The sequence below is a fragment of the Leishmania infantum genome, chromosome 15 (assembly GCF_000002875.2).
Source record: "Leishmania infantum JPCM5 genome chromosome 15".
In the NCBI taxonomy this organism is placed as follows: Eukaryota; Euglenozoa; class Kinetoplastea; order Trypanosomatida; family Trypanosomatidae; genus Leishmania; species Leishmania infantum.
In genome coordinates this window covers 260,031-282,384 of record NC_009399.2, presented here as the reverse complement: position 1 = coordinate 282,384, position 22,354 = coordinate 260,031, and the positions used below count along the sequence as shown (strand labels likewise).

The 22,354-nt window shown below is 58.8% G+C and overlaps 4 protein-coding genes and 1 pseudogene across 5 annotated transcripts; all 5 read right to left on the bottom strand.

Moving 5' to 3' along the window:
* Positions 1–1,080: 1,080 nt before the first annotated feature.
* On the bottom strand, positions 1,081–2,556 carry LINJ_15_0720 (conserved hypothetical protein; the record flags this gene model as incomplete). The annotated part of the gene is made up of 1 exon (XM_001464370.1): positions 1,081–2,556. One exon carries the CDS (start codon positions 2,554–2,556, stop codon positions 1,081–1,083), a length of 1,476 nt encoding a protein of 491 aa, XP_001464407.1.
* A 744-nt stretch (positions 2,557–3,300) lies between these two features.
* LINJ_15_0710 (conserved hypothetical protein) lies at positions 3,301–3,906 on the bottom strand (the record flags this gene model as incomplete). Its single annotated transcript, XM_001464369.1, has 1 exon — positions 3,301–3,906. One exon carries the CDS (start codon positions 3,904–3,906, stop codon positions 3,301–3,303), a length of 606 nt encoding a protein of 201 aa, XP_001464406.1.
* A 699-nt stretch (positions 3,907–4,605) lies between these two features.
* LINJ_15_0700 lies at positions 4,606–7,722 on the bottom strand (annotated as a pseudogene). The gene has a single exon. A coding segment is annotated over exon 1 (3,117 nt).
* A 2,601-nt stretch (positions 7,723–10,323) lies between these two features.
* Positions 10,324–11,754, bottom strand: LINJ_15_0690 (conserved hypothetical protein; the record flags this gene model as incomplete). Its single annotated transcript, XM_001464368.1, has 1 exon — positions 10,324–11,754. The coding sequence occupies one exon, from the start codon at positions 11,752–11,754 to the stop codon at positions 10,324–10,326; it is 1,431 nt and encodes a 476-aa protein (XP_001464405.1).
* Positions 11,755–16,742: 4,988 nt separating this feature from the next.
* On the bottom strand, positions 16,743–18,842 carry LINJ_15_0680 (hypothetical protein, unknown function; the record flags this gene model as incomplete). Its single annotated transcript, XM_001464367.1, has 1 exon — positions 16,743–18,842. The coding sequence occupies one exon, from the start codon at positions 18,840–18,842 to the stop codon at positions 16,743–16,745; it is 2,100 nt and encodes a 699-aa protein (XP_001464404.1).
* Between the last annotated feature and the right edge of the window lie 3,512 nt (positions 18,843–22,354).

The window sequence follows — 22,354 nt, the reverse complement described above, 5'->3', positions numbered from 1 at the left end:
TGCCGTTCATTTCCGTCAAGCGAAGCAACAGACTAAAAAAGAAGGAAGGAGGGAGACGCTTAGGTGCGTCTGTCGAGATGAAGAAGGGGGACTCGGGAGAAGTATTGTGGATGGGGCTGTGCGTTCCTGCGCCCGTGTCTCCATGCGTAAGTGTGTCGCAGGCACGCGAGTCTTCCAGTGCCGATGACTAAGAGCTGATAGACTGAACACAGAGAGAGAGAGAGAAAACAAAAACAGAACGCCACAGCAGTACCGAAGCGCGGATTCGACTCTCACGGTTGCGTGTGCGTCTCTCTCGCTCTACTCGTCTTGTTGCCTTCACCAATGACGTGTGCCGCCCCTCTGCGCGAAAGGAAAGGGGAACACAAGGAAAACGCATCCACGCGATCGTGCACACACACGCACACACAGACAGACCACGAGACCACTCACTCTCACCCCCCACACGCGCACACAGACTCCCCTTAGACTTTGAAGGTGACGTGATCTCTCACTTGTCGTCGTCGTCGTGGTTGATGATCCGTTCAAAGGTGGCAGACAGAGAGGGGAGAAGAGGGAGGGGGTGCAACGGTGACAAGAAACCGACGATATGTGCGGGGCACAGAGAGAGAAAGGGGTGGTGGTGGTGGCGGGGCTTGTCCAGCGAACCTCTGCGCCATGCATGGCCCTCCCCTACCATCAGTACGTCGAGGAAACACGTCGTATTTTATGTGCTGCAAATGACGACGCAACAGCGTTGAGGGTGAGTGGACATGACCGCACGCATACACACATGCGTATGTGCACGTGTGCAATGATGGACATCTGCGACATCCACTGGCATTCTTTCCCCCTTTACGACGGCGCGTCTGTGCGGGTCGCCACCACAGCGCAACCGTCGTGCATACGCGGAGGTAGTGTATGTGTGTGTGTATGTTTATTTTGCCAAGTACAACTAGTGGGGCGGAGAGAGCGGACGAGGAGGAAGGGATGACACTACAGAGAGCGCACACACTCACACACCATAAAGCTCACCTCTCCCACCGCCCCTCGTCGTCTCAGTAGTTCCCCCCTCACCCTTCGCGTTCTCTACACGCTTCGCTACTCCTTCAGACGCGCCACGAGGGTGTCCCACTCCTTCAGACTGCCCTTCCCACGGAAACCCAGCTTGGAGGTGCCCCCCTTCACCCCCTCTAGCGTTTCCTTCACCAGCTGGACGGCCTTCTCCATGTCCGCAGGCGTCTCTCCCCCAGTGACGAAGACCTGACCCGCCACATCCTTCGCGCTGGCGAGCGTGCCTGCCGTGCACCGCTCTGCCGCCCACGCGGAAACGAGAACGACGCGGCGCAGCCCTGCTGCATCGAGCCGTGCGCGGACCTCGTTGAAGAACTCGAGATCTACGTCGTCGCGACGCAGGGGTACTGTGACGGTAGCGGCGTGCGACGCCGGCACGGCGGCGGCGATGCGCTGTGCTTCTACACTCGCTAGCTCCAGTGTCCACCGCTTCATCAGCTTCTCAAGGTCCGTCGCATCCTTGGAACGGCGCTGCACCACGGAGACAAAGTCGTTGGGTCTGCTGCCACCCAACTCCGGCATCAACTGCCGCTCCCGGTGATACATGGCGTGGAACTGTCGCGCTGCCCGCTTGCCAGTGATGAAGTACAGCTTCACTAGCGTTCCTTTAACCTCTTGGTGGAGGAGGTACATAGCCTGCAGCTCTGCTAGTGTGCGCAGGTGGGTGCCGCAGCAGGTGCAGCTGTCGATGGCGTCCAGCGAGATGATGCGGATCGGCCCTGTGACGTCCTCTGGGATGCCGCGGCTTCGAAAGGCTTCCGTGCCGCCGTCTGCCGAGGCCGCAGCCGTCTGATGCCGGCGATCCTGCTCCCGCATATACACCTCTCGATTTTCGAACACGTCGCACTGCACGGCGGTGCTCTGGGCGATCGCGTCGTTGCAGAGCACCTCGATCTTCGCCACCATTTCGTCCGATATTTTCTTCTCCTTTGTGATGTAAGCGTGGTACGGCGAAGCTGGGTCGCTTGCGTAGCCGCCAACGTCCACCTGGATGAAACAGTAAGGGTGCGTCAGGGACCAGCTCACAGTGGGCAAGCGCAGCGTGTCCTCGCGCTCTACCACGGCAGTGAGCAGGTGCTGGCCGGTGTGGTGCTGCATGTGGTCCATCCGACGCGGCCAGTCCACCATCTGGTGCACCGTAGCCCCCACGGGGAGGGCGGCGGGACTGGTGAGCACGCATGTGTCCCCGACCCGGCGCACGTTCGTAATGGAGAGCGGCGGCGCGGCGGTGGCGCCACACGAGGGATCGGCTTTGTCATTATCGCCTGACACCACTCGCAGTGTGCCGTGGTCGCAGGGCTGGCCACCACCTTCTGGAAAAAGAACGGAGTCGCTCAGAATAACATCGTACGTCACGGTGTCGCTGCTGGCGCCCTTCGCCTTCTTCGCCGCTGCCACTGCCGTCTTGGCTGGCTCACACGAGACAACAGTCGCCGTCAACTCTCGCAGGAACGAGTCTTTCTGACACGCCAGCTCACCGACGCGCATGAATACGGCCTCCATGACTGTGCGTGCGTGTTTCTGTGCGGAGCTCGAGAGAGAAAAGAAAGTATGCCTCGTCACGACACCGGATGGAGATGTATCCACACACACACATGCACACAAAAGCCATCGGCGGCGTAGAGGAGAAAGAAAGCAACACAGCGGAGACGGTGAGGGGCGGGGTGGCCGGATCAAGAGTAGGTAGGCACGACGTCAGAGGTGAGAGAATAATGCGTGCTAGAGGAGTCGCACGGGGATGAGCCATTGCTGCCGCTTCGGTTTACTTCTCAGCGACAACCACCGCTTCTGTCCTGCCACCTGGCAAGCCAGCAACGTTGCCATCAGACGTGTATCGTCCAGGAGCGCAAGGAAGGGGAAGGAGGGGCAGCTGAGATGGGCGTGTGTGCGCCGGCCAACGGATAAGAATGACGACAAGATACCAACAGAACACAGAGAAGCGACGACCGCAAGAAGCACGCAAAACAGAACATCTCCACCGATCTGGCGGACTAGCACAGACACATTCCTGAAACAAACAACCAAAGAGGATAAGGCATCAGCCAAGGCGGGTGCGAGGGTGGGTGGGAGAAGAGAGAGAGGGGGAGGGAGGGACGGGCCAAGGAAGGAGAGCAAAACGAAGCACTCACTGGCAAACGCACGCACAAACGAAAGAAAAAACGGGCCGGCGCATCGCCTCTCTTGGTATTCCTCTTTCTCTCTACCGCGCATAGATGTCGCCATACGTCGATGTTGGCTACCTTCTGCTCAGTCCTGCAACTTCGTCTTGGCCTCCATCGACTCCTCCACATGGTTTAGCATCTTCGCAAATCGCTTCGACCGCTGCACCTCGAAGAACTCGTCACGGTGGGCGTTGAACTTCTTGTCGCCACGCTCGTGGTTCTTGAGAAAGACCTCGTTGATGCACGCGCAGAACTGCTCCTTCAGAGGCGCACAGGCGTTAAAGATCTGCAGGACCGGGTTCCTGTCACGGCACACAAAGTAGTCACGGATGACAGCCTTGCACACGGGGTAGTCAGATAGGCGCGGGTGGCACGTGATGCCGCGGAGAAAGAAGTTGTCCTTCTCGTCACTACGGCGAATGTACGGATAGTAGTCGGCGCGCAGCTTCCAGTACTCGTAGCTGCGGAGCACGTAGACGTCCTTGCGCCACGTGCTGTGGCTCCGGATGTAGTCGTTTACACGCCGCTCGTGCTCCTCGTCGGTTGTCTGAAAGTCTTTCGGCAAGAGACCGTGACGGGCGCGGGTAGCGCTGGGGTCGAGGCTGGCCCTGAGCTCTTTCATGGCATCCTTGCTAAGGTATTCCTTTGCCTGCTCTCGCGACTTTTCAAAGGCATGCTGCTGGGAGCTCATGCTTGCCAGCGCGTGTGCGGGTGCGTGGGTCGGCGAGGGCGCTGGGAGTTTCACCACAGGTTTGGGTACGTACGGAAAGCGTCTGCGTCCGCGTGCGCGTGAGCTGATGCGCAAAGAGAAAGAGGACGAGGGGGAGACGGATGAGTGAGTGCATAATGGCGTGTGTCTGTATTTCAAGATTAAGGTAGGAAGCGGTGGCGGCGCCGATGGCGAGGAGGAGACGCTAGACACTCAGGGTGAGCGTGCAGGTGCCCTTGCCACGTCGTTGGGCGCACACCATGGGGAGGGCAACAGGCGCCGCGGCGAGGACTGTCCAGAGATCCCGTTGCCCTTACTGGAAGAGCGGTGTGACGGAGCCTCGCGAGAGAAAAGAGAGTGCTCTGTCAACGAAGGAGAAAGGCTCACGGGAGACATCACAGGCTTCCCCCTCTCCTTCACACACAAACACGCGAACGACTGGAGATCTCTGTCAGTTGTAGGGAAAGAAGCGAGAGGAGGGAGCGGGGTAGACGTCGAGGGATGAGGCACACACGTACACAGAGAAATGAACGACTCTTATGGTTTCCTTAGCGATTCGGGAAAGTTAAACAACAACTGGAGAGGGGGAGAGGGGAGGGCTGTTGGCGGGGCAGCGGTGCACGTGAGCGACACGCCTGTAACCTTGGCGACGAGGACGTTAACCAGTCTTCCTTTCCGGCTTCATGGGACGCCGTATCACGCATCCATGTGCACGCGGGCGCGGAGTGCCCCTATCACGCCGAGCACATCGGCCCACCTCTCCACCGCCTCAGCCATCGGTGTCCTCTCCGTCTCTGCCGCGGCCACGCTAACTGCATCGGCGCTGCCTACCAACGCGATCGGGCTCGATGCACTACCGCCGCCGCCGCCGAGGTAGAAGAGCGTGCTGTGCGCCAGTAGCACTGTCGGGGTCGTGCACCGCTGCAGCACACCGGATACGCCGGCGCTACCGAAGAGAAACTTGATCGACTTGGTGAGGAGGGCAGCGAGGGGTGCGGAGGGCGACACGGATGTCGATGCGGGAGAGGAAGCAGCCTTGCCTGTGGAGGTGGTGCGGCGGTCATGAAGAAGAGGATGACCACTGCTGCTCAAGAACCAGAGCACCCGCAAGAAGCGGTGCACCAGCACATCGACAATCCCGTTGTACGACAGGAGGACGCCGGTGCGCGTCACTACGGGCGTCGCTGCGCTGTCGTCCGTCTGCGCGGGTGCGTCGCCGACGTGGTTGTCTCCGTCGTCCTCATCCTCTGCACGTGCGCGCTTCACTGCATCGGGCTTGCGCTGCCGCATCTGCGACTGTTCTCGAAGGGCGAACAGAAGGCGTGGCACCAAGCCAAAGCCCTCTTCCAGTCGCTGCGCGGTTGTGGNTGCGTCGCCACAACCGCCGTCGGTCTTACCGCCGTGCCCCTTCCTGCGAACAGCACCACCGCGACGGAAAAGGTCCTCGGGAAGTGCCGCGAACCGCTCCAATATCGTGGCTGCGCAGAGGAGCAGCCGCACGAGAGCCATATCGTCGCTTGCCGCATCACCGGCGCCGGAGTTGAGGGAGTCCGAGCGCGGCACCAAGTGCTTGATGATGGTGGTCAGCACGGCGGGCAGGAAGGTGAGCAGACGCTCAGCCACGGTGCTGTGCTGGTGAAAGGAAGGGGTGGCCTGCGACGACACTGCAGGACCAGCAGCGTCACCTCTGTCTCTTTTCGCTCTGCGGGGACCATCGCATTTCGCGTCAGAGCACGATACTAAGGGCACAGAGAAGTCGCCCAACCCCGTGTTTCGACCAGGCGGTACCGCCGCGGTGTCACCGGCTACCTGGAACTGCGGCGCAACGCAGGGGTAGAGCCGGATCGCCTGCGCAAACAGACGCACCGACATCTCCAGTAACGCCACGGACGGGAAGCGGAAGGGCTCCGGTGGCGGTGGGGTAGCTCGGGGAAGCGAAAAGACGATGGAGAAGTAGTCCCGCATGAGGTGCCATCCCTCCTTGGTGCCAGCGAGAGGGACGCAGACCATGACGAGGGCCAGCCCCAGCTCCAGGCGCGCCTTCATTGCTTTCGGTGGCGCCGTCGCCGCCGCTGTTGGCGCTGTTGTGGAGGACGCGACGGATGCACCAGCAGAAGGCATGAGCAGCAGCTCGTGCATCGTTACCGGCATCTTCTCGATGAAGAGGGCTTTGATGTAGTGCATGCGCTTCCGTGAGAAGAAGTTCACGGAGCCGCTGCGCCCGGCCCTGCTGCTGAGGCCCTGCTGCTGTTGGCGCTTCAAGAAAACAAGAACGATGGCGAACGATCGGGCAAGGGCTGAGGCCATGGCGAGTTTGTCGTCTTGCCGCAAGAGCGCCAGTCGCAGCTCCATCAGCTCCTTCCAGTTGTTCGCCCACTGCGGTGCCACGTCGTCGAAGAACGAGTTCACGAGTTCCGGGTAGCGCCAGAGAGCGCCGCCACTGCTGCCATCGACAGCGTCGCTCGCGCCGGAGGCGCTCATGACGTGTGATGCAACGACGCCACCGAGCAAAGGGGGCGTGCGCAGCAGCTCAGCGGTGATAGAATCCTCGGCTGTGGCGCCGGAAGCACCAATGCCACTCTCGCCGAGGAAGACGCCTAGCAGCGCCGGCAGCACCGGCACGTGCTTCGTTCGCAAGACCAGCGAAGAGACGCGCCGCACCAGCGTCAGCATCCACACCTCTTCCTCCTCGAGTAGTGTGGCGGCACGTTCCTGGGCCGCCTCCAGCGCTGCTGTGGTGGCCGTGCCAGCTGCCGAGGTTGCCGTTGCAGCCGGTGTGGCGTAGTAGGAGGTCTGATGCTTACAGACCGCACGCGCGGCGGCGCGCACCAGAGACGGCGGCGCCACCCGCAGGAGTAGGGAGAGCAGTTCGACGCCTGAGAGACGAACAGGCTTGAGGGCGTGGGTGAGAGCCACGTGCACCGCTTGAAGAATCGTCTGGACGCGATCCACCGAGGTGCTCGATGTCGAGGTGGACGCCGAGATGGCTACTGGCACCTCGGCGCTGCCGCTCCGGCCGCCATCTCCGTCCTGCATGCTCAGGAGCCGGGCGTTGCAGCGCTCGAGATCCGCAGCCTTGCGCGTAGAGGTCGGTTCCAGAAACGACGAGGGCGTTGGCGCAACAGACCCATCTCGCTCACATGAAATCCACTGGTAGTCCACAAGAACTTGCAGTGCCTGCAGCGCCTCACGACGAACATCGTCGTCCGTGTCTGTGACGGCCTCCAGTGCGGCAGCGAACGACTTGAGCCTCTCAAGTGGACTCAGGCTACTGAGACGTGTAGGAGGGGCGCCTGAGGAGAACGGCACCCCCGCAGCGTCTGCGGTGGCATTCGTGCTCGCAGAGTACCGCATGTACTCTTCGAAAACGTTTGACGCGGCGCCCCCGCTGTGTCGCGCCGCCCCCGCCCCAGCGGCGTTATCCTTTTCCCTCTGAATGCGCAGCAGACGCGTGAGTGTCGCGAAGGCCGAGGAGCGCTGCGCTGCCTTGTAGTGATGTGTCGCGGAGAGCAGCTCAGAGAAGCTCTGCACAGCGATGATGAGGCGCTTGCTCTTGGACTCGCTGTCCTTCATGCCCGCGGAGGTCGTCTCAGACGACGCAGGGTGCGCCGCCGGGTCCTTCACGTACGGCGCTGCCATGGCAGCAGACATCGCGGTAGACGTGGTGAGACGAAGGGTGCGGGCGTGCACCTCTGCCCGTGTGGCGGTGGCAGGGGCGAGCTTCTTGCGCCCGACCTTCTGCCTGCGCGTCGTGAAGGCGCTGTCACCCTTGGGCTTCTTCTCCCGCGTGCGCACCATGATGATAGTAATGCGGACACGGAAAGGGAGGGAAGGAAGGAGTGAAGTGTACGCAGATGCAGGCGATAGCTGTAGGGCTGTAGCGATAGGCTTGGGGGAGGGAGGGGAGCACGGGCGAGTCCATGAACCGACACACATAGAACGACACGCATCAAGCACACGGGGTGGAGGCCATACAGTGCCGCCGAAGAGACGAATGGGGAGAGGCGCATAGAAGAGGAGGAGGGGTGGGGAGGGAGACGGAAGGGATGTAGTAGAAGAAACCATTTGACGATGCGAGCGCGGCCATCGCGAATCCCTGCCGCTGAGCGGCAAAAAGACATCTCCGCTCCCCAAGTGACCGGCAGATGCCTCCGACTTGCAGCGTTGGCATCGGCGCACTTTCTTCTTATCGCTCGCTGCTGCGGACCGGCTGGGGTGTGGTGACGTGTGCGGGTGTGCGTGACAGAGAGAGAGAGGGAGGGCAAGAGGGGTAGCATAGACGAGGAGCACGTGACACGGGGGCGACCTCGCAGGCGATACCTCACCTCGCCCGCCAATGGACAGGCAGGGAGATAGAATGAGGAGGTGGGGTGGTGGAGAGGCGGGAATCCAGGTAAAGTACCAGCAGATGGGAGACCACTTGCATCAACGCTGCGACCCTTGCCACTGTTCGATGGAGCCGAGAATGACCGCAAGCCGTTCTGCGGCCTTGAGTTTGAGCCGCCGCGGTTCGCATGGCGTCTTCCTCCTCCTCTGTTCGGGTCGTCTGCTGAGCTGCGACCGTGTACCCCCCTTTCCCCCCCACAAGCACACGCACACCGTAGCCTCTGGCAGTTTCGCAGTCACTCTGTGTTGTGACGCGCTTCTGCGCTCTGCATCTGCTTGACACCGTCCCACATGAATTGGGCCCCCGATGTGAAACACCCAGCCTTTGAACCAAGGTACAGCGGAAGGCCGGTATGCATAGGACGCTGTGTAGGAACAGGAGGCTGCTGTTGCTGCTAGCGTTGTCCTCCATTGCGGTCCGCCCGGTTCCGCTGGGACTGCCGTCGTCGCTGTCCTCGCGGTGGACCTCTGTGGTGACACAAGCGCTTGTCGACCGCTTCCATGCTCGTCTTCATCTGAGCCATGGCTTGCCCGATGACAGACATATCTGCTGCCGCGAACGGCTACACGTCCGCTCCCGTAGACGGCGGCGAAACCGCCCCCCCTCCCCCCGGGAGCATGAGTGGTGTGCTCCTGGTGCGAAGACCTTTGATGTTCAACGCATGAGCGTCGCTCCCTGTGTGTCGTGGCCGCCGGCCATATTCGGTGATGCCGCAAGAAGTTTGGAAGCTCGACTGACCAAGCACCCCCTGCCAGAAAAAAAAACTGCACGTACTCCACTAGCGTAATGCTTCATTTTCCGGAAAACGCCGTGAAAGGGATGGAAGATGTGGTGAGGAGTAAAGGGGGGAGGGCGGCGACAGGGCTTCACCACTGCCCCCGCACATGTGTGGCCTGCACAAAGGCATAAACAAAAGAGGGGGGGGAAGGGGAGGAGCAAGTTCCAGTGCTATTCATTGGTACCCGTGTGGCGTCGGTGCACGCAGCCTTACCACCCCCTGCCTCCGGCCCGGCACCGCTCACCTCCTTCATGCGCGCGGCATCGCTTGTGATCCGCTTCGCCCGACCCTCGCACGACTGCCATCGACGCGTCTCGCGGCACGCTCTAAGCTCGCGCAGTTGTGTGTGTGTGTGCTTCGATTCAGCAAAGCATCTACGAACTACAGCAACATCGCACAGAGAAAGATAAGGTAGTCGCCTCACCTCCGGCACCGGCACCTGCACACACACACACGCACACACACACACACGCACACACACATCACATAGCAAGGTCTGATAAGTACAGTGTCTTCGTTGAAGTGTTCTATCTATATAGATAGATAGATAGCAGGCGCTTTCACTGGCCGACGCCTTACGCGGCATCATGGTTGGAAGCACCGCCGGTGTCATCCGTGCACTCGAACACGCACACACACACACACACACAAGCGAAAAGAGAAGCTCGGAGGTGCTGCTATACGCATATGGAAGGGAATGCGATAGAGGGAGGGAGGGAGGGAGAGAGGAGGATGCTGTCCCTCTCTCCCCTTAGGACAAAGGAGGTGGGTGGAGCTGGGTGGGGTTGGGGGAGGAGGAGGAGTCTGGTGCTTTCGCATTTAGAGATAGAAGTCTCGGAACAGGCGGGAAACAAACAAATAAACGGAAGGAGAGGCGTTACACACAACAACAAAGAAGAAAGGCAATACGCAGCCACACACACACACACACATGCACATGCACACAGGCATGCATACACCGGAAAAAAGACCTGCCTTTACTACTTTATCGGTGAAAAATGTTTTCTTTCTTATTTTTTTTTTCATGTAGGTACGTGGAAAAACAAACATACAAAACACACAGGGGGCATCAGGCGTGGCGCGCTCACACGAGGTTGCAAACGCTTTTCTGGCTTCTCCCTCTCCGATACACTCCAGCGGCCACACGTTACGTCTCATTCCCACTTCACCTTCAGCCTGAGAAACACGTCGGTGGCGTGCTCTTCGCTGCTGGAAGTGCTTCCGTCTCTACTCACTACTCCTCCAGAGACTTGAGCAGCTCCGTGGTGAAGGCGAGGGTGAGGTGGTCATTCTCTAAGAAATCCTCGGACGTCCCACGCAGAGTTGCGGTGCGAGGGCCGTTCACGGTGAACATCGACGCCATCGGGGAGGCGTCATGGGGGAGTGCCGGATGCGATGGCTGGGCCTGCGAGGGCGCGAGGGAGCCACCGTCGTTATGGTGAGGTGAGTAGTGGCTGAGTGACCCCGACGTGGCAGCCGGGCCGTCCATGCCCTCCTCAGAGAGGTCGGTGAAGGACTTGTAGGATGGCACTACAGGCATGCCGCCAGCCGTCCCGGAGCCGTCGTGGTTCGCGTATGAGCTTGGGTATGTGTAGGGACCGCCTCCACCGCCGGTCAAGTGCGGTGGCGGGGGTGGCACTGCGGAGTCTCCCATGTCCATGTTGCGCGAGGAGGGGTTGCGCGGCATCACGGCGCCATTGGCCATGCCGGCCAACGGCAACGCCGTCGTCGGCATGTTCGTGCCCGAAGCGCCGTTGCCGCCCGCGATCGGCAGCTCGCCCTGCTTGCGCGCACGCCGTGGCTTGCGCTTCACGGTTTCCTGCCACCAGTTCCAGCAGCGGGAAGACCACGTAGCAAGGATCTCCTCCATGTCCGGCATCCCATCTGAACCGCGGCGCGCCGCGGCGGCCATCAGCGTAGGCGGGACCGCTGTCGGGGTGGGCTCATCATCGCCACCCGCCTCCGTCTCCAGGGCAGCACCTGGCTGCTGCGGGTGTGTTAGGCTGTATACCACCTCCTCCATACTCGGGCAGGCCCGGCGCACGCGCACAAGGCGCTTCGCCACCTCAGGCTTCCCTTCCAGGACGTGGATGTGGCTGTACCAGCGCAGCATGATCTGCTTGTACGCCTCCAGACGCTGCTCTTTATCGATGGGGTCCTCGTTGGCAATGCTGCCCCCACCGCTGCTCTCGTGCTCCTGATCGACGTTGCCTCCAGCACCGCCGTGGCCGGGGCCGTGCACGTCATCCTCGTCGTTGTCGTCCTCGTCGCCGTACTCGTTCCTCGACCATATCTTGCGGTGCACCTCGTACGTCAACGGTGGCGGCAGCATCTTGACGCGGTAGTTCGTCTGCTGCAGCCGCATCAGTTCCTGCTGATCTGTGTCCTCGCCGGGAGGAGGGAGGAAGCTGTTCGGGCTGCCGGTGCCCATGCGGCCGCTACCCATGACACCGTGGCCGCCACCGCCGGCACCACCGGCACTGCCGCCGGACATCATATACGGCATCATCCCCATCATTCCCTGTGCCTGAACCATGCTATAGGAGTTCGGACTGTTAATGTCCATGCCACTCGCTGCCGTTTTGGTGTTTAGCATGCTGCCCATCCCGCGACCTCCACCGGCCATTCCTGACACCCCACCGTCGATGCCGGCACCAGACGTCATGGCTGTGTGGTGGTGCGGCGACGAGATGCTGCTGCCTCCGGTGATATCGCCACCGGACGCCGCCACTGCAGCGGCAGCCGCGCCGACACCCGTGAAACTGAACGGAGTGGCTGCGGGGTTAAGGCGAGATAGACTGTTTGTCTGCACCGAGGTTGGCTCAGCGGCGGTGTCGTCGGACGGCCTCACGCTCCAGTCCGAGCTGGCGGCCGTAGTGTTCTGCGCATCATCGCGACCTGAGCCACCGGCCGCGTCCTCACTGCCACCAGCCGCCGCCGTGGCATGCGACTTGCTGGTATAGCGGTTCGTGGCTTGCATCACTGTTGGTACAGGAGCGAAAAGAAATACGAAAAGGGAAAGAATGGGAGAAGAGGATAAATCATAAAAACACAGAAGGAACAGAGATGAGCGGGAGGGGATAGGGAGAAGGAGGAGGGAGGGGCAGCAGACAACCACAGACAACGGAGCACACTTGTACGTTACGATTTCTTTTACTTATTGCACCCCTTTTTTTGTAGACCACAGCAGAAAAAAAATGAAAATTGCTCTCCTTCTACACACACATATACGTGTGTGTGTTTAGTTTGTGTATCACGTGCGTGAGTGCTTCCTTTCCTGTGCGCCCGCGTGGAGCGCGTGAGAGAGTTGGAGGAGAGGAGAGGGGAGGGGAGGGAGAGAGAGAGAATGCTTTACACGGAGGCTGTTGAGCGAGTCGGCATACTCGTCTCCATCGACCCGACTTCCGGGGTGGTCTGTGCGCGGTCGTGCCGCTTGCACCGAGAGGGCCACACCGGGCGGAGCAGAGTGCGTCCTCCATACAAGAGCAGACATACCCGCATGCGCTTGCGCTTGTGCACAGGACGGGAGTGAGGAAACACCTTTCCTTCCACTTTCCTGTCTCACCGGGTGGATACATGAAGGGGTGGGGTGTCGCGGGACTTACTGTGAGGGCACGGATAGCGGCAGCGACGAGGGAGGAGGGACCCAGAAGGCGCACTGACGATCGAAGTGCAGTTATCGCTCGCAGTGGGCAAGGGAATGTAAGAAAAGCGCCTCCGTCGTCCGTCCCTCGCACCCTTGAATCTTGCCGCACGCGTATGCGCCCCGCGGAAGGCGAGCGAAAAGGATCCACACACACGCGCGCGAAAAGGAAGCCAATAAAGGAAAAACCTCCGCAGGGACCGGTGCACGCCCACTTGCTGGCGCAGGACGAAGAGCGGAGGAGGTGCGGAGGTAAGCAGGAGAGTTGACCGTCGGCATTCCCCATAATATATGTCTCGCCTTCTCGCTCTCGCGCGCGTTATTGCTTTCTCTTCATCTCTTGTTATTTTGGCTGATGGAGCTTGTGGTGTGTATGCCTGTGAAGGGATGCGGGAGGGGGGGCAGAGGCACTGTGCATGCCCGGCGTATCTCCCCAACCACCCTCACCACGGTTCACTTCCCAGGGTGCTGTGAGTTCTCCATCAAACGAAGGCATCCAAAGTGAGGGAGATACGATAGCGCAGAGGATCGAGATCGCGACGCGAGGGAGACGCGTGCATATGCGGGAAGGGGGGGGGAGTAGGAGAGAAGCACGTCGCCTCATAGGAAAGGAAAGAAGGCCAGGCCGAAGAAAGAAGCGTGCCCCGACCTTTTTCTTCGTAAGGGGGTGTAACATCGACGACGGCGCCGTGATGGGGAGACACAGCAATATGCGCTTGCCGCTTTCGCTGCGAGGATAAGGCAGGAGCGTGAAGCGGCGCACGTGTGTGTGACCCCCCTGCCGTCTTGGTTGTACCCAGCGCCCGCCTGACTACCCCGTCGCTCTCTCACACCCCTCGCCCTCCAGCCACTCCCACTAGCCCCATCTCAACTTTGCGAGCACACACACACACACACCAAAGGATGATGAGACGCAGACGCGCCGCTCTCTTCATTCTGATTTACCGTCCAGCGACCACACTCCCCTCTCATCTCTTTCTCGCCTCCTGTTCGCCGGACGGAGGCGTTTGCGAAATGGCGAAGGAGAACCTTCGAGAACAGGTAAAAACAGGATCATGGTAGCCGGGTGTGGCATGTGGGTGGGCAAATCCCCCTCCTCCGACCCGGCCGTGCAGGCATCTTCCCATGGCGCCGAGCCTCAGGCCGGCTTGGCACGCGTGGTCAGTCGCCCAGCCATCCGTTACGGTGGAGTTGCTGTCCAGCGATCTCTTGAACACGCAAAATCATGAGTTTTGGGCCCGCATAATGTGCACCGCCTCGGCTGCACTCGTGCGTGGCGCACATGAGGCGATCGTAAGCCTTACGCTTTCCTTACGCCCCCCTCCTTCCACTTCTTTGTCCTCTGGCGAGGATATTGACAGTCGGCGGTAGGCGTCTCTCGCTTTCTGTGTGTATCTGTGCGTGTATGCGCACACAACACGGACTCATAGCTGAGCTCGTGTCATGCCCCACGACTATCAGCGTTGGGGATGGAAACTGTAAGGAGATCAGGAGCGTTAGGGGGGGGGGCAGGGGTGGGTGTGGGTGAGGGTGTGCGCGTGGAATGGAGATAGAAGAGTCGATCATAGGAGAGGACAGCAAAACTACGGAGGACCAGAGCGAGAGAGAAACAACAAAGGGATACGCACACACGCACGCGGTGATCAGTGAAGGCAAAGAACGAAAGTCGGACGCCGGAATGCTCATGCAGGGATTTCCTCAGCGGAAAGCGGAGAAGGAAGGCAAGGAGAAGGAGGGAGGAGAGAATGAGGAGATCGTGGAGGAGTGGGACCGCTCCCCCAGGACCAGGGGAGCCGCGTCCCGAAGCGTCTTTCCTATATATTTTTTTGAGGGTAGAGGGAGAGGAGAGGGGGCGAGGGGTTGCTCCGGACGCTTCGCGTCATTTCCTTTCTTCGTTTTTTTTTGTTGCACTTGTACTTTGTCCCCCTTCCGGGGGTAGTGAGCGCACTAAAAGTGGCAGGTGAGAGGCACCTCCCCTACGTCGCGATGCAGGGCGGCGCGTGGTGGGCAGGGCGCACACACACTCAGAGAGAAATAGCGTGGGGGTTGGGTGGGTGGGTGGGTGGGAGAGAGCGAGTCCTGCGGCCTTTGAAGACAGAAGAGAAAGTAACAGTACAGCACAGAAAGAAAATTTTTTCTTTTCGCTTTCATGGTATCGCATGCACCTGGGGTTCGGTGGAGATGCGGCTCTGTTTCTTTTCGTAGCGTGGTGCTCTTCGTACTTTGGTTGTTTGTTGCCTTCACGAGCGCGCATCTGTCTGTCTGTCTCTGTGTGTGTGTGTGTGTGTGCTTGTGTGTCTCGGCTGACGGTGGTCCGTTGACTTCCAGAGAGGAAAAAAATTCACTGCTCCGACTAGCGCCAACAACAAAACGAGGAGAGGGGAGTGGGGAGAGGGCGTGGGAGGCTGGGAAGGCGAAACAGAGGACAGCGAAGAGCAACGACGACAAGGGTGAAGCATGCACAGCACACACGCACAGCATAAACACGAGGTGGAGGGGAGGAGGAGGGTGACACACACACAGGATCTACTTCAACGGCAACAGGGCAAGACACAAAACATCAGGGAGAAAGAGTGAGAAAGTGAGAGAAGAAGGCTCACAAGACGAAGAAGGGAAGAGGGGTGGGCGAAGCGACAGAGAAGAGAGTGAGATAATAGAACGAACACCAAAAACAGACGGAGAAAGATGAACGCAGGCAGCAGGGAGGGCAGAGACCGAGGAACAACACCACCACCTCAACGAAGGAAAGAGAGAGACCGAGCGCGCAAGGGAGACGACCATCAAACCACTACAAGATGAAAGCAGGAATCGAAAAGAAGAAGGAAACACAAAACAGAAGGAAGGAACACACACACACACACGCAAACACGCACATACATAAGGGGGAAAACAGCCTCCCAAAAAAAAAAGATAAAGAAACGCGAGAAACAGGGAGGGGGGGGTGCGGACACTTAAAAAGGGAGAGAAGCGTCCGCCAAGACACGCTGCGTTCACTGTCGCCGCTTCGACACCCTCTCCACCCCCGATCCTTCTCCATCTTTGATGATTCTACTGTAAATGCCATGGAGGGCGCGCGGGAGAGGGAGAGGGGGAAGCGTAAAAGGGGGTCACGCGCGCATACTCCACATTAGGTGTACCCCGTGTGTGTGGGTGTGCTGACCGAACACCGATCCTTCGCCGTCACCACAGCTCTCTTTTCGATTCTTGCGCATCTGGCTCACCGAGAGAGAAACACACATACATACATACACACACACACACACGGGGAACAGAGGAAGAGAGTGCGACATGTGAACAGAGAGAATACAGACTCGCGAAGAGACCAAGCGGAAAAAAAGAAGTGAAGCGAAGCGCATGAAGAAAGGAGAGAGAGAGTGGGACACGAACAGACCAAACAAACGCCAAAACAACAACAACATGCATGTGCGTGCTCCTGACCGTAGTGGTGACCTCGCCGATGGACGCGCGCCTCCTCCTCTCTCAAGTGTCACACAGGATTGTGATCGAACAACACGTGCACGCACACACATACACACGCTCACACACACATACACACATTTGCATGTGTGCGCACATGCGACACACTTTCTTAGGGGGCGCGTGAGCAAGTAAAAGAGAGAAAGAGCAGACAAGATAGCTGAAAGAGGATCCTTTCTTTGTGGAGAGGACGAGGAAGGAGGCGGGGAGGGAAGCGTGCCGGCGCACACACATTTCAACAGCAAGGAAAAGAGAGGGAGAGGGACCACCAAGGCGTACGACGAAAGCAGTAAAAAGACATTAGACGAGAGCCAGAGAACCGAAGACAAGATATCACGATCCGTCCGAAAAAAAAAAGAGAGATGATCATACGCCTACGCATATACATCCATACACAGAAGCTTTCGCCCTCTCACTCTTTCTGCACACGCATGAAGATGTACGCGTCTCTGTGTGTGTGTGTGTATGTGCGTGCATGATCACGACCGCGCTTGGACAAATCCTTTTTTTTTTTGCCTCGACATTCATTTCGGTTACATGTTCATAGCGCCATAACCGCGCTGCTGCTGCTGTAGTTGCTGTGAAGGCCGTGCGCCCTTCGTGTACGAGGACTGCATCTGCTGTGGCTGCTGCTGCTGCTGCGCGCCCGTCGCCATGCCAGTGGTGCCGCTGAAGTGCCAACTCTCCGCGTACGGGTTGAAGTTCGAGGACGGGTAGTAAGCGGTGTTGCAGTGCATGGCCGGGTCCACCTCGTCGGGAATGTCGTGCTGATTATCACCTCCCGACATGGCGGCGTCGTAGCTGTAGCCCGAACCACCACCACTGCCCCGTCCGCCACGGTAGCCGGTCGCGGCGGCGCCTGTGTTGTGAGCGCCCGTCGCCATGCCTCCAACAGCAGCTGCAGCTGCAGCAGCGCCGCCACGAGGATGGGCACCGCCGCGATGACCAGTGGTGCTGGCGGCGTATCCGTAGGTGCCCATGCCGGCGTGATAGCCGCGCCCGCCGCGGCCACGGTACCCGCTCGCGCCTAAGCCACCTTGTGGGTTGTAGCGTCCCCCGTTAGCGCTGCCGCTTGTGTTTTGCGACGGCTGCCTACGTGACCGACCGCTGGCAACCACCTCGACTGCCGCTGCGACCGTCCGCGACTTGGCTCGCACGTCTACAGCCCCGGTGCCCTCCTGGTCAAGCTTTTCCCACCAGTCCACCGCCGTCTCGTACCACGCGGCGAGCTCCTCCTTGGTGCTGCCGTTGCTCCCTTCCCGGCTCATCGTTACAGACGATGGCGGCGGTGGTGGGGCGGCCGTGATGGCCGCGAAGGCATCGGACTTGAGTACCGCAGCAACGTACGTGCACCACCGCGCACATAATGACTGCACCACTCCAGGCACGGTGAGCACGCGCGCCAGCTCGGGCAGCGGCGGCGGTGGCGGAAGCAGGCGTACTATAAAGGCAGACGGGTCCGACTCGAGGGCGTAAACGAGATCGGCGTCATTGTCATCGATGTCCTGGTGGTGCAACACGTGCTGCTGCTGCTGCTGCTGCTGCTGCTGCTGCGTGGCCGGCGACGTGCTGTGCGCTGTCGCATAGAAGATGGACGGGGTGCGGTAGGGGTTGTGTTGCGCCATGCCGCTCATTGGCGGCAGTGGAGTAGCTGAGAGGATGCTGTGACTATTCGCGGCGGCAACAGCGCCGTAGCTCGGGTAAGCGCCTGCGTTGCTGCTGCTGCTGCGCGGGGGCGACATGAGTGGCACCGCTTGCGGGCTGATGTTGGTGCTGCTGTTCCCGTCCGAGTCGAGTAACTCCATCCCGCCAGGAGGCTGGTGCCGCTGCTGTGACAGCGCTGGCGCAGGTGGTGACGTTACGGTAGTCATGGGTGACATGTTTGGTGGCAGCATCAAGTTGGGCATGCCACCAGCGGCAAGAGCAGCAGGGGCGCCACTGTTGGAGGCAGGGCTCGGTGAGTAATCCAGGAAGTACTGCCGGCCGTCCTTCGCGGAGGTGGAGATGCGCTTCAGCACCGGACCAGACGGAGTGGAGTGGGAAGAACCTGGCGCAACACAGGCTTCGCTGTTCGGACTCTGGTGCAGCATCTGCTGTTGCTGAGACAGCGACACCGTCGTCGCCGAGAGCTGCGGCGAGCCTCGGTTGGGGTAGCCCGCTCCGCCGAGCAATGCCGAAATGGTCAGCGGGGGCCGTGCACCGCCGGGGGTGGCGACAGAAGACGGGGCCACAGAGTTGCTGGTGCCACGAGTCGCACTGTTCACCCCGGCAGAGGTTTCGGCGCCAGTGTTGGTGTTGTTCACTGACGACGTTGTAGAGCAGCCGTCGATGCTGGACGCCAGGCGTCCTTCTTCTACCACCTCCTCCTCCGGTGGCTTAGCAACAGCCCCGCCAGTGACTGCGCTTGTGTTGCCGGGCGAGGAAGACACGTTGCGGTACGGGTCCCACGTGAAGAGCAACCGCGGCGTTGTACCGCTGTTCATAATTGGCGAGGTCATCATCGCAGCCGCTTTCACGGGTTGCTGCTGCGGTGGCTGCGTGGCAGCAGGAGACATATTGGGGGTTGCTAGTGGCGACACACTGACACGCTGCGGCTCTTGCGAGTCCTCACGCGGGACGGAGCTGGCGGACATCGCCGGAAAAACAGCAAAAAAAAAACGGAGAGGGAGGAGGAGGAGGGAGGTGGAAGCGAAAGAAATGGACAAGGCTGCACTCGCTTCGGTTGTGAGTGTATATATATATATATATTGATAGTCCAGAGAAATGTGTGCGTGCTCTGTGTATGCGCCTGTACGTCGCGAATATGTGTGACGGAGGAAATATATAGCACAAGAAAGTGTTAATAGGAGGATCACAGACACACGAGTACACCACCACCACCACCACTGCAAGCACAACGCCAATAAAGAAAGAACACTAATTCAAAGAGGTTAAGTGACCAAACACACACACACCTATACGCGGGAGAGAGGGGAAGAGAAAGCGAGCTGCCTCTGGTATCGTGCTCTTGCCGGATCTTGCTGTGGAACGCAGGGATGGACGTGGCCGGCCACAAATGCGCAGCGAAAGGGAGGGGGAGGAGAGGGTAGAGGAGGAGGAGGGGGGGGGAAGTAGTGTTTCTCAAGGCGAAGGAACGAGCAAAGAAAGAAGAGGGAAAGGACAGAGTTCACCGATCCGCCACTCAGACACACACACACACACACACACACACGCAATACAAGATAGAGGAAAGAGGCAACGAGGAGAGAGTACGCGAGAGGAGAAGATAAATAGGAGACACACACACTCACAGGGAACGACACCCAGAGCAAAGAAAGGCGATGGGAAGAGGGTGGGTACTGGTGCGAGCGGGTGTCGCTGAGTGTATGATGATGGAAGACTGGCGCAAGCCAGAAAACCTCCAACACACACGCACACACACACACACACACAGACACAGTGATAGAGACAGAGAACAAAAAGAGATGAGGAAAACAAAGATGACAACAGATGGACGTACAAAATAAGTACAGCGGTGCCCGTGCTCTCTCTCTCTCTCTCTGCCTGTGTGCCTGTGTGTATATGGAGCTTGTTGTATGTGTCCGCGTCTTTACTGCCTTCGTTACGAAGGACAGACAGACAGGCAGGGAAGGAGGTAGATGATAAGAAGAGGAACAAAAAGGGAGAGAGGAAGGGATGCTGATAGGGTAGATCGGTCAGGGGAAGAGGAAGAGGAGTGGAAAGATTTGGCCGGACAACAACTAAAAAAGACGGAAAGGGTCAGGGTAGGAGGCAAACTACACACAGAAGCACACACACACACACAGAGAGAAGAAGATGAGAGGGAGAGACGGAGCAGAGGCGTAAGATGGGCCAGTGGGAATGCAAAGGAAAGACAAAGAGAGAAGCGGCTAAAGGGAGTTGCACACGCACGCACAGAAATAGTTCAACGACGCCACGAAGGAAACAAACAACGACAGAAAAAAGGCAAAAGAAGACGAGAGAGGGAGAGCGGGCGGCGCGTGGGGGCTGGTGTGTGCGTGTTTGCGTGCGTATGTCTGCCTGTGACACACACACACACACACACAAACAAAAAAAAATGCAAACAAAATAATAATAATGTGAATGGCAGGAAAAAAAAAACAAAGCGAAGATGTGGAAGAGAGAGGGGGGGGGGTGGAGGGAGGAGGGGCAAAGAGAGTCTTTGTTATTAATATATATATATATAGTATATATATATATATATGCTATATGTGTGTGTGTGTGTGTGTGTGCTTTGCCTTTTTGTTTTGTGGCGCGGGTCGGTGGGTGGGGAGGCGGGGGGGGTGAAAAATAAATAAATATATATATATAGTATATATAGTATATATATATATTTATAAGTATCTCCTGCACACCCTCCCGAGAATAAAATTTTCGATCGATCTTGGCCCGTGGGTGGTGAGGCGGCTATGTGGTGCTCCTCTTGCTGTTTCGCGTGAGTGTGCGTGTGGCGTGGTAGGGGTGGGGTGGGAGAGTGCCAGAGATGAGGGAGGGAGTAAGGGGGAGGGATGAGTGTCTGTTTGGCGAGACGTACGCTCAAGGACGACAAAAAAAGGTGAGGGGGGAGAGGAAGACCAAAGAGAAAGCGCACGCGGAGATGCAATATGACGCCCCAACACAGATGACTCGCAACGAAAAAAAAAAGACAAGAGAGGGAGGAGCTGTGAAAATATGGAAGAGAGGGAGAGAGGGGAGGGGGAGGGGGACTGGCGCACCTGTGAAGGGCCTTGAGTGATGTTTTTTGTACTCTTGATGCGTGTATGCGCGTTCATATAAAGCCACACACAAGAGCCCACAAAAGGGAGTCCCACGCACCCCGCGTTGAGTGTCAACGAGGGAAAGAGAGAGGCGAAGGGAAACAAGACACAGAAAACAGGGAGAGGGGAAGACGCGGGCACAGAGAAGAGCGCAACACCGGCAGACACAGACAGACAAAGGGCAAGAGAGAAGCGATGATGAGAGAGTTTTGGGGTGGAAGGGGGAGGGGCACTTTTAGCGACAGAGTAAAATAGACACAAGAAAGGTGGAGCGGTGAAGACAGAGAGAGGGTGGCACGCCAGCAGGGTGGAAAACAGAAAATGAGCAATGAGAGCCTGAGAGAGGGGAGTGGTAGGAAGGTGAAGGAATGGGGATGGTGAAGAGGGTCTGAAGAAGATGGTTGACGTGTTTCTTCGCCAGCGACCACAGTCTCTCTGTGCCCCCCCCCTCTCTTGATGTTGTACGTATCGCTTGTGGACGTGTGCGAAACGGACGTGTTGAAGGAGCAGTGCGGGGCGGCGGGGTGCAGTGTAAAAGAGAAGATAGATTAACGGAAAGTGGAGGTTTCAGGGCTTGCTGGTGATGGTCCCACTACTACCACTGCGGCTGCGACACTAGGTCCTTTGATGATGAACCTGGCGAACAGTTCACTGAGGCACAAGGCCTCGTTTATGTTTTTTTTTTCCGTGCCCGCTCTTGTGCCTGTGTCTGTCTGTGTCTGTGGGCCCGCCAGACGGGAATGCCGTGATATATGAGTAAAACAGAAGTAGGGGGAGGGAGGGAGAGAGAGGGGGGGCGCCCGCGAGAAGGAAAGGGTGGGGTTGTGCGTCCCACACGTACCGCCCCGTGTATGGCAGGGTAGAGAGGAGGAGGAGGCAAGTGCAGGTCGGGTGGAGTAAAGGAGATGGAGGAGTTGAGGTGGCCAAGGCCAAATCTTTCTATGTGCGTGACGGCGGCCTGGAAGGGGAATGCGAGAAAAGCGGAGAGGCGGCGAAGCAAGGAGACAACAGGAAAGCCTGCAGGACTGCTTCGCGTGGTGATGTGACTGGAAGAGCTAAGAGAGGGGAAGGGGGCTGGGGAGGGGTGAGTGCACCGGTGAACTACGAAAAGGCGATCGGGGTAGCAGACTAGCGAAAAGGAAAGGGGGCTGGAGGTGGATGAGTGGGGGGGGGTCGTGTGGCACGAGTGACACTCAATAAACTTGCTACTGTCGGGGAGTAAAGGAGTGATTCGGGTGAGGGGAGTGGGTGGGTGGTGGTGGGGGGTGGGGGTTCACACACACACACACACACACACACACACACACAGACACACACAAAGCAAGGCAAATGCATGCAAGAGGCAAACAAGGGTGAAGGGGGAGAGA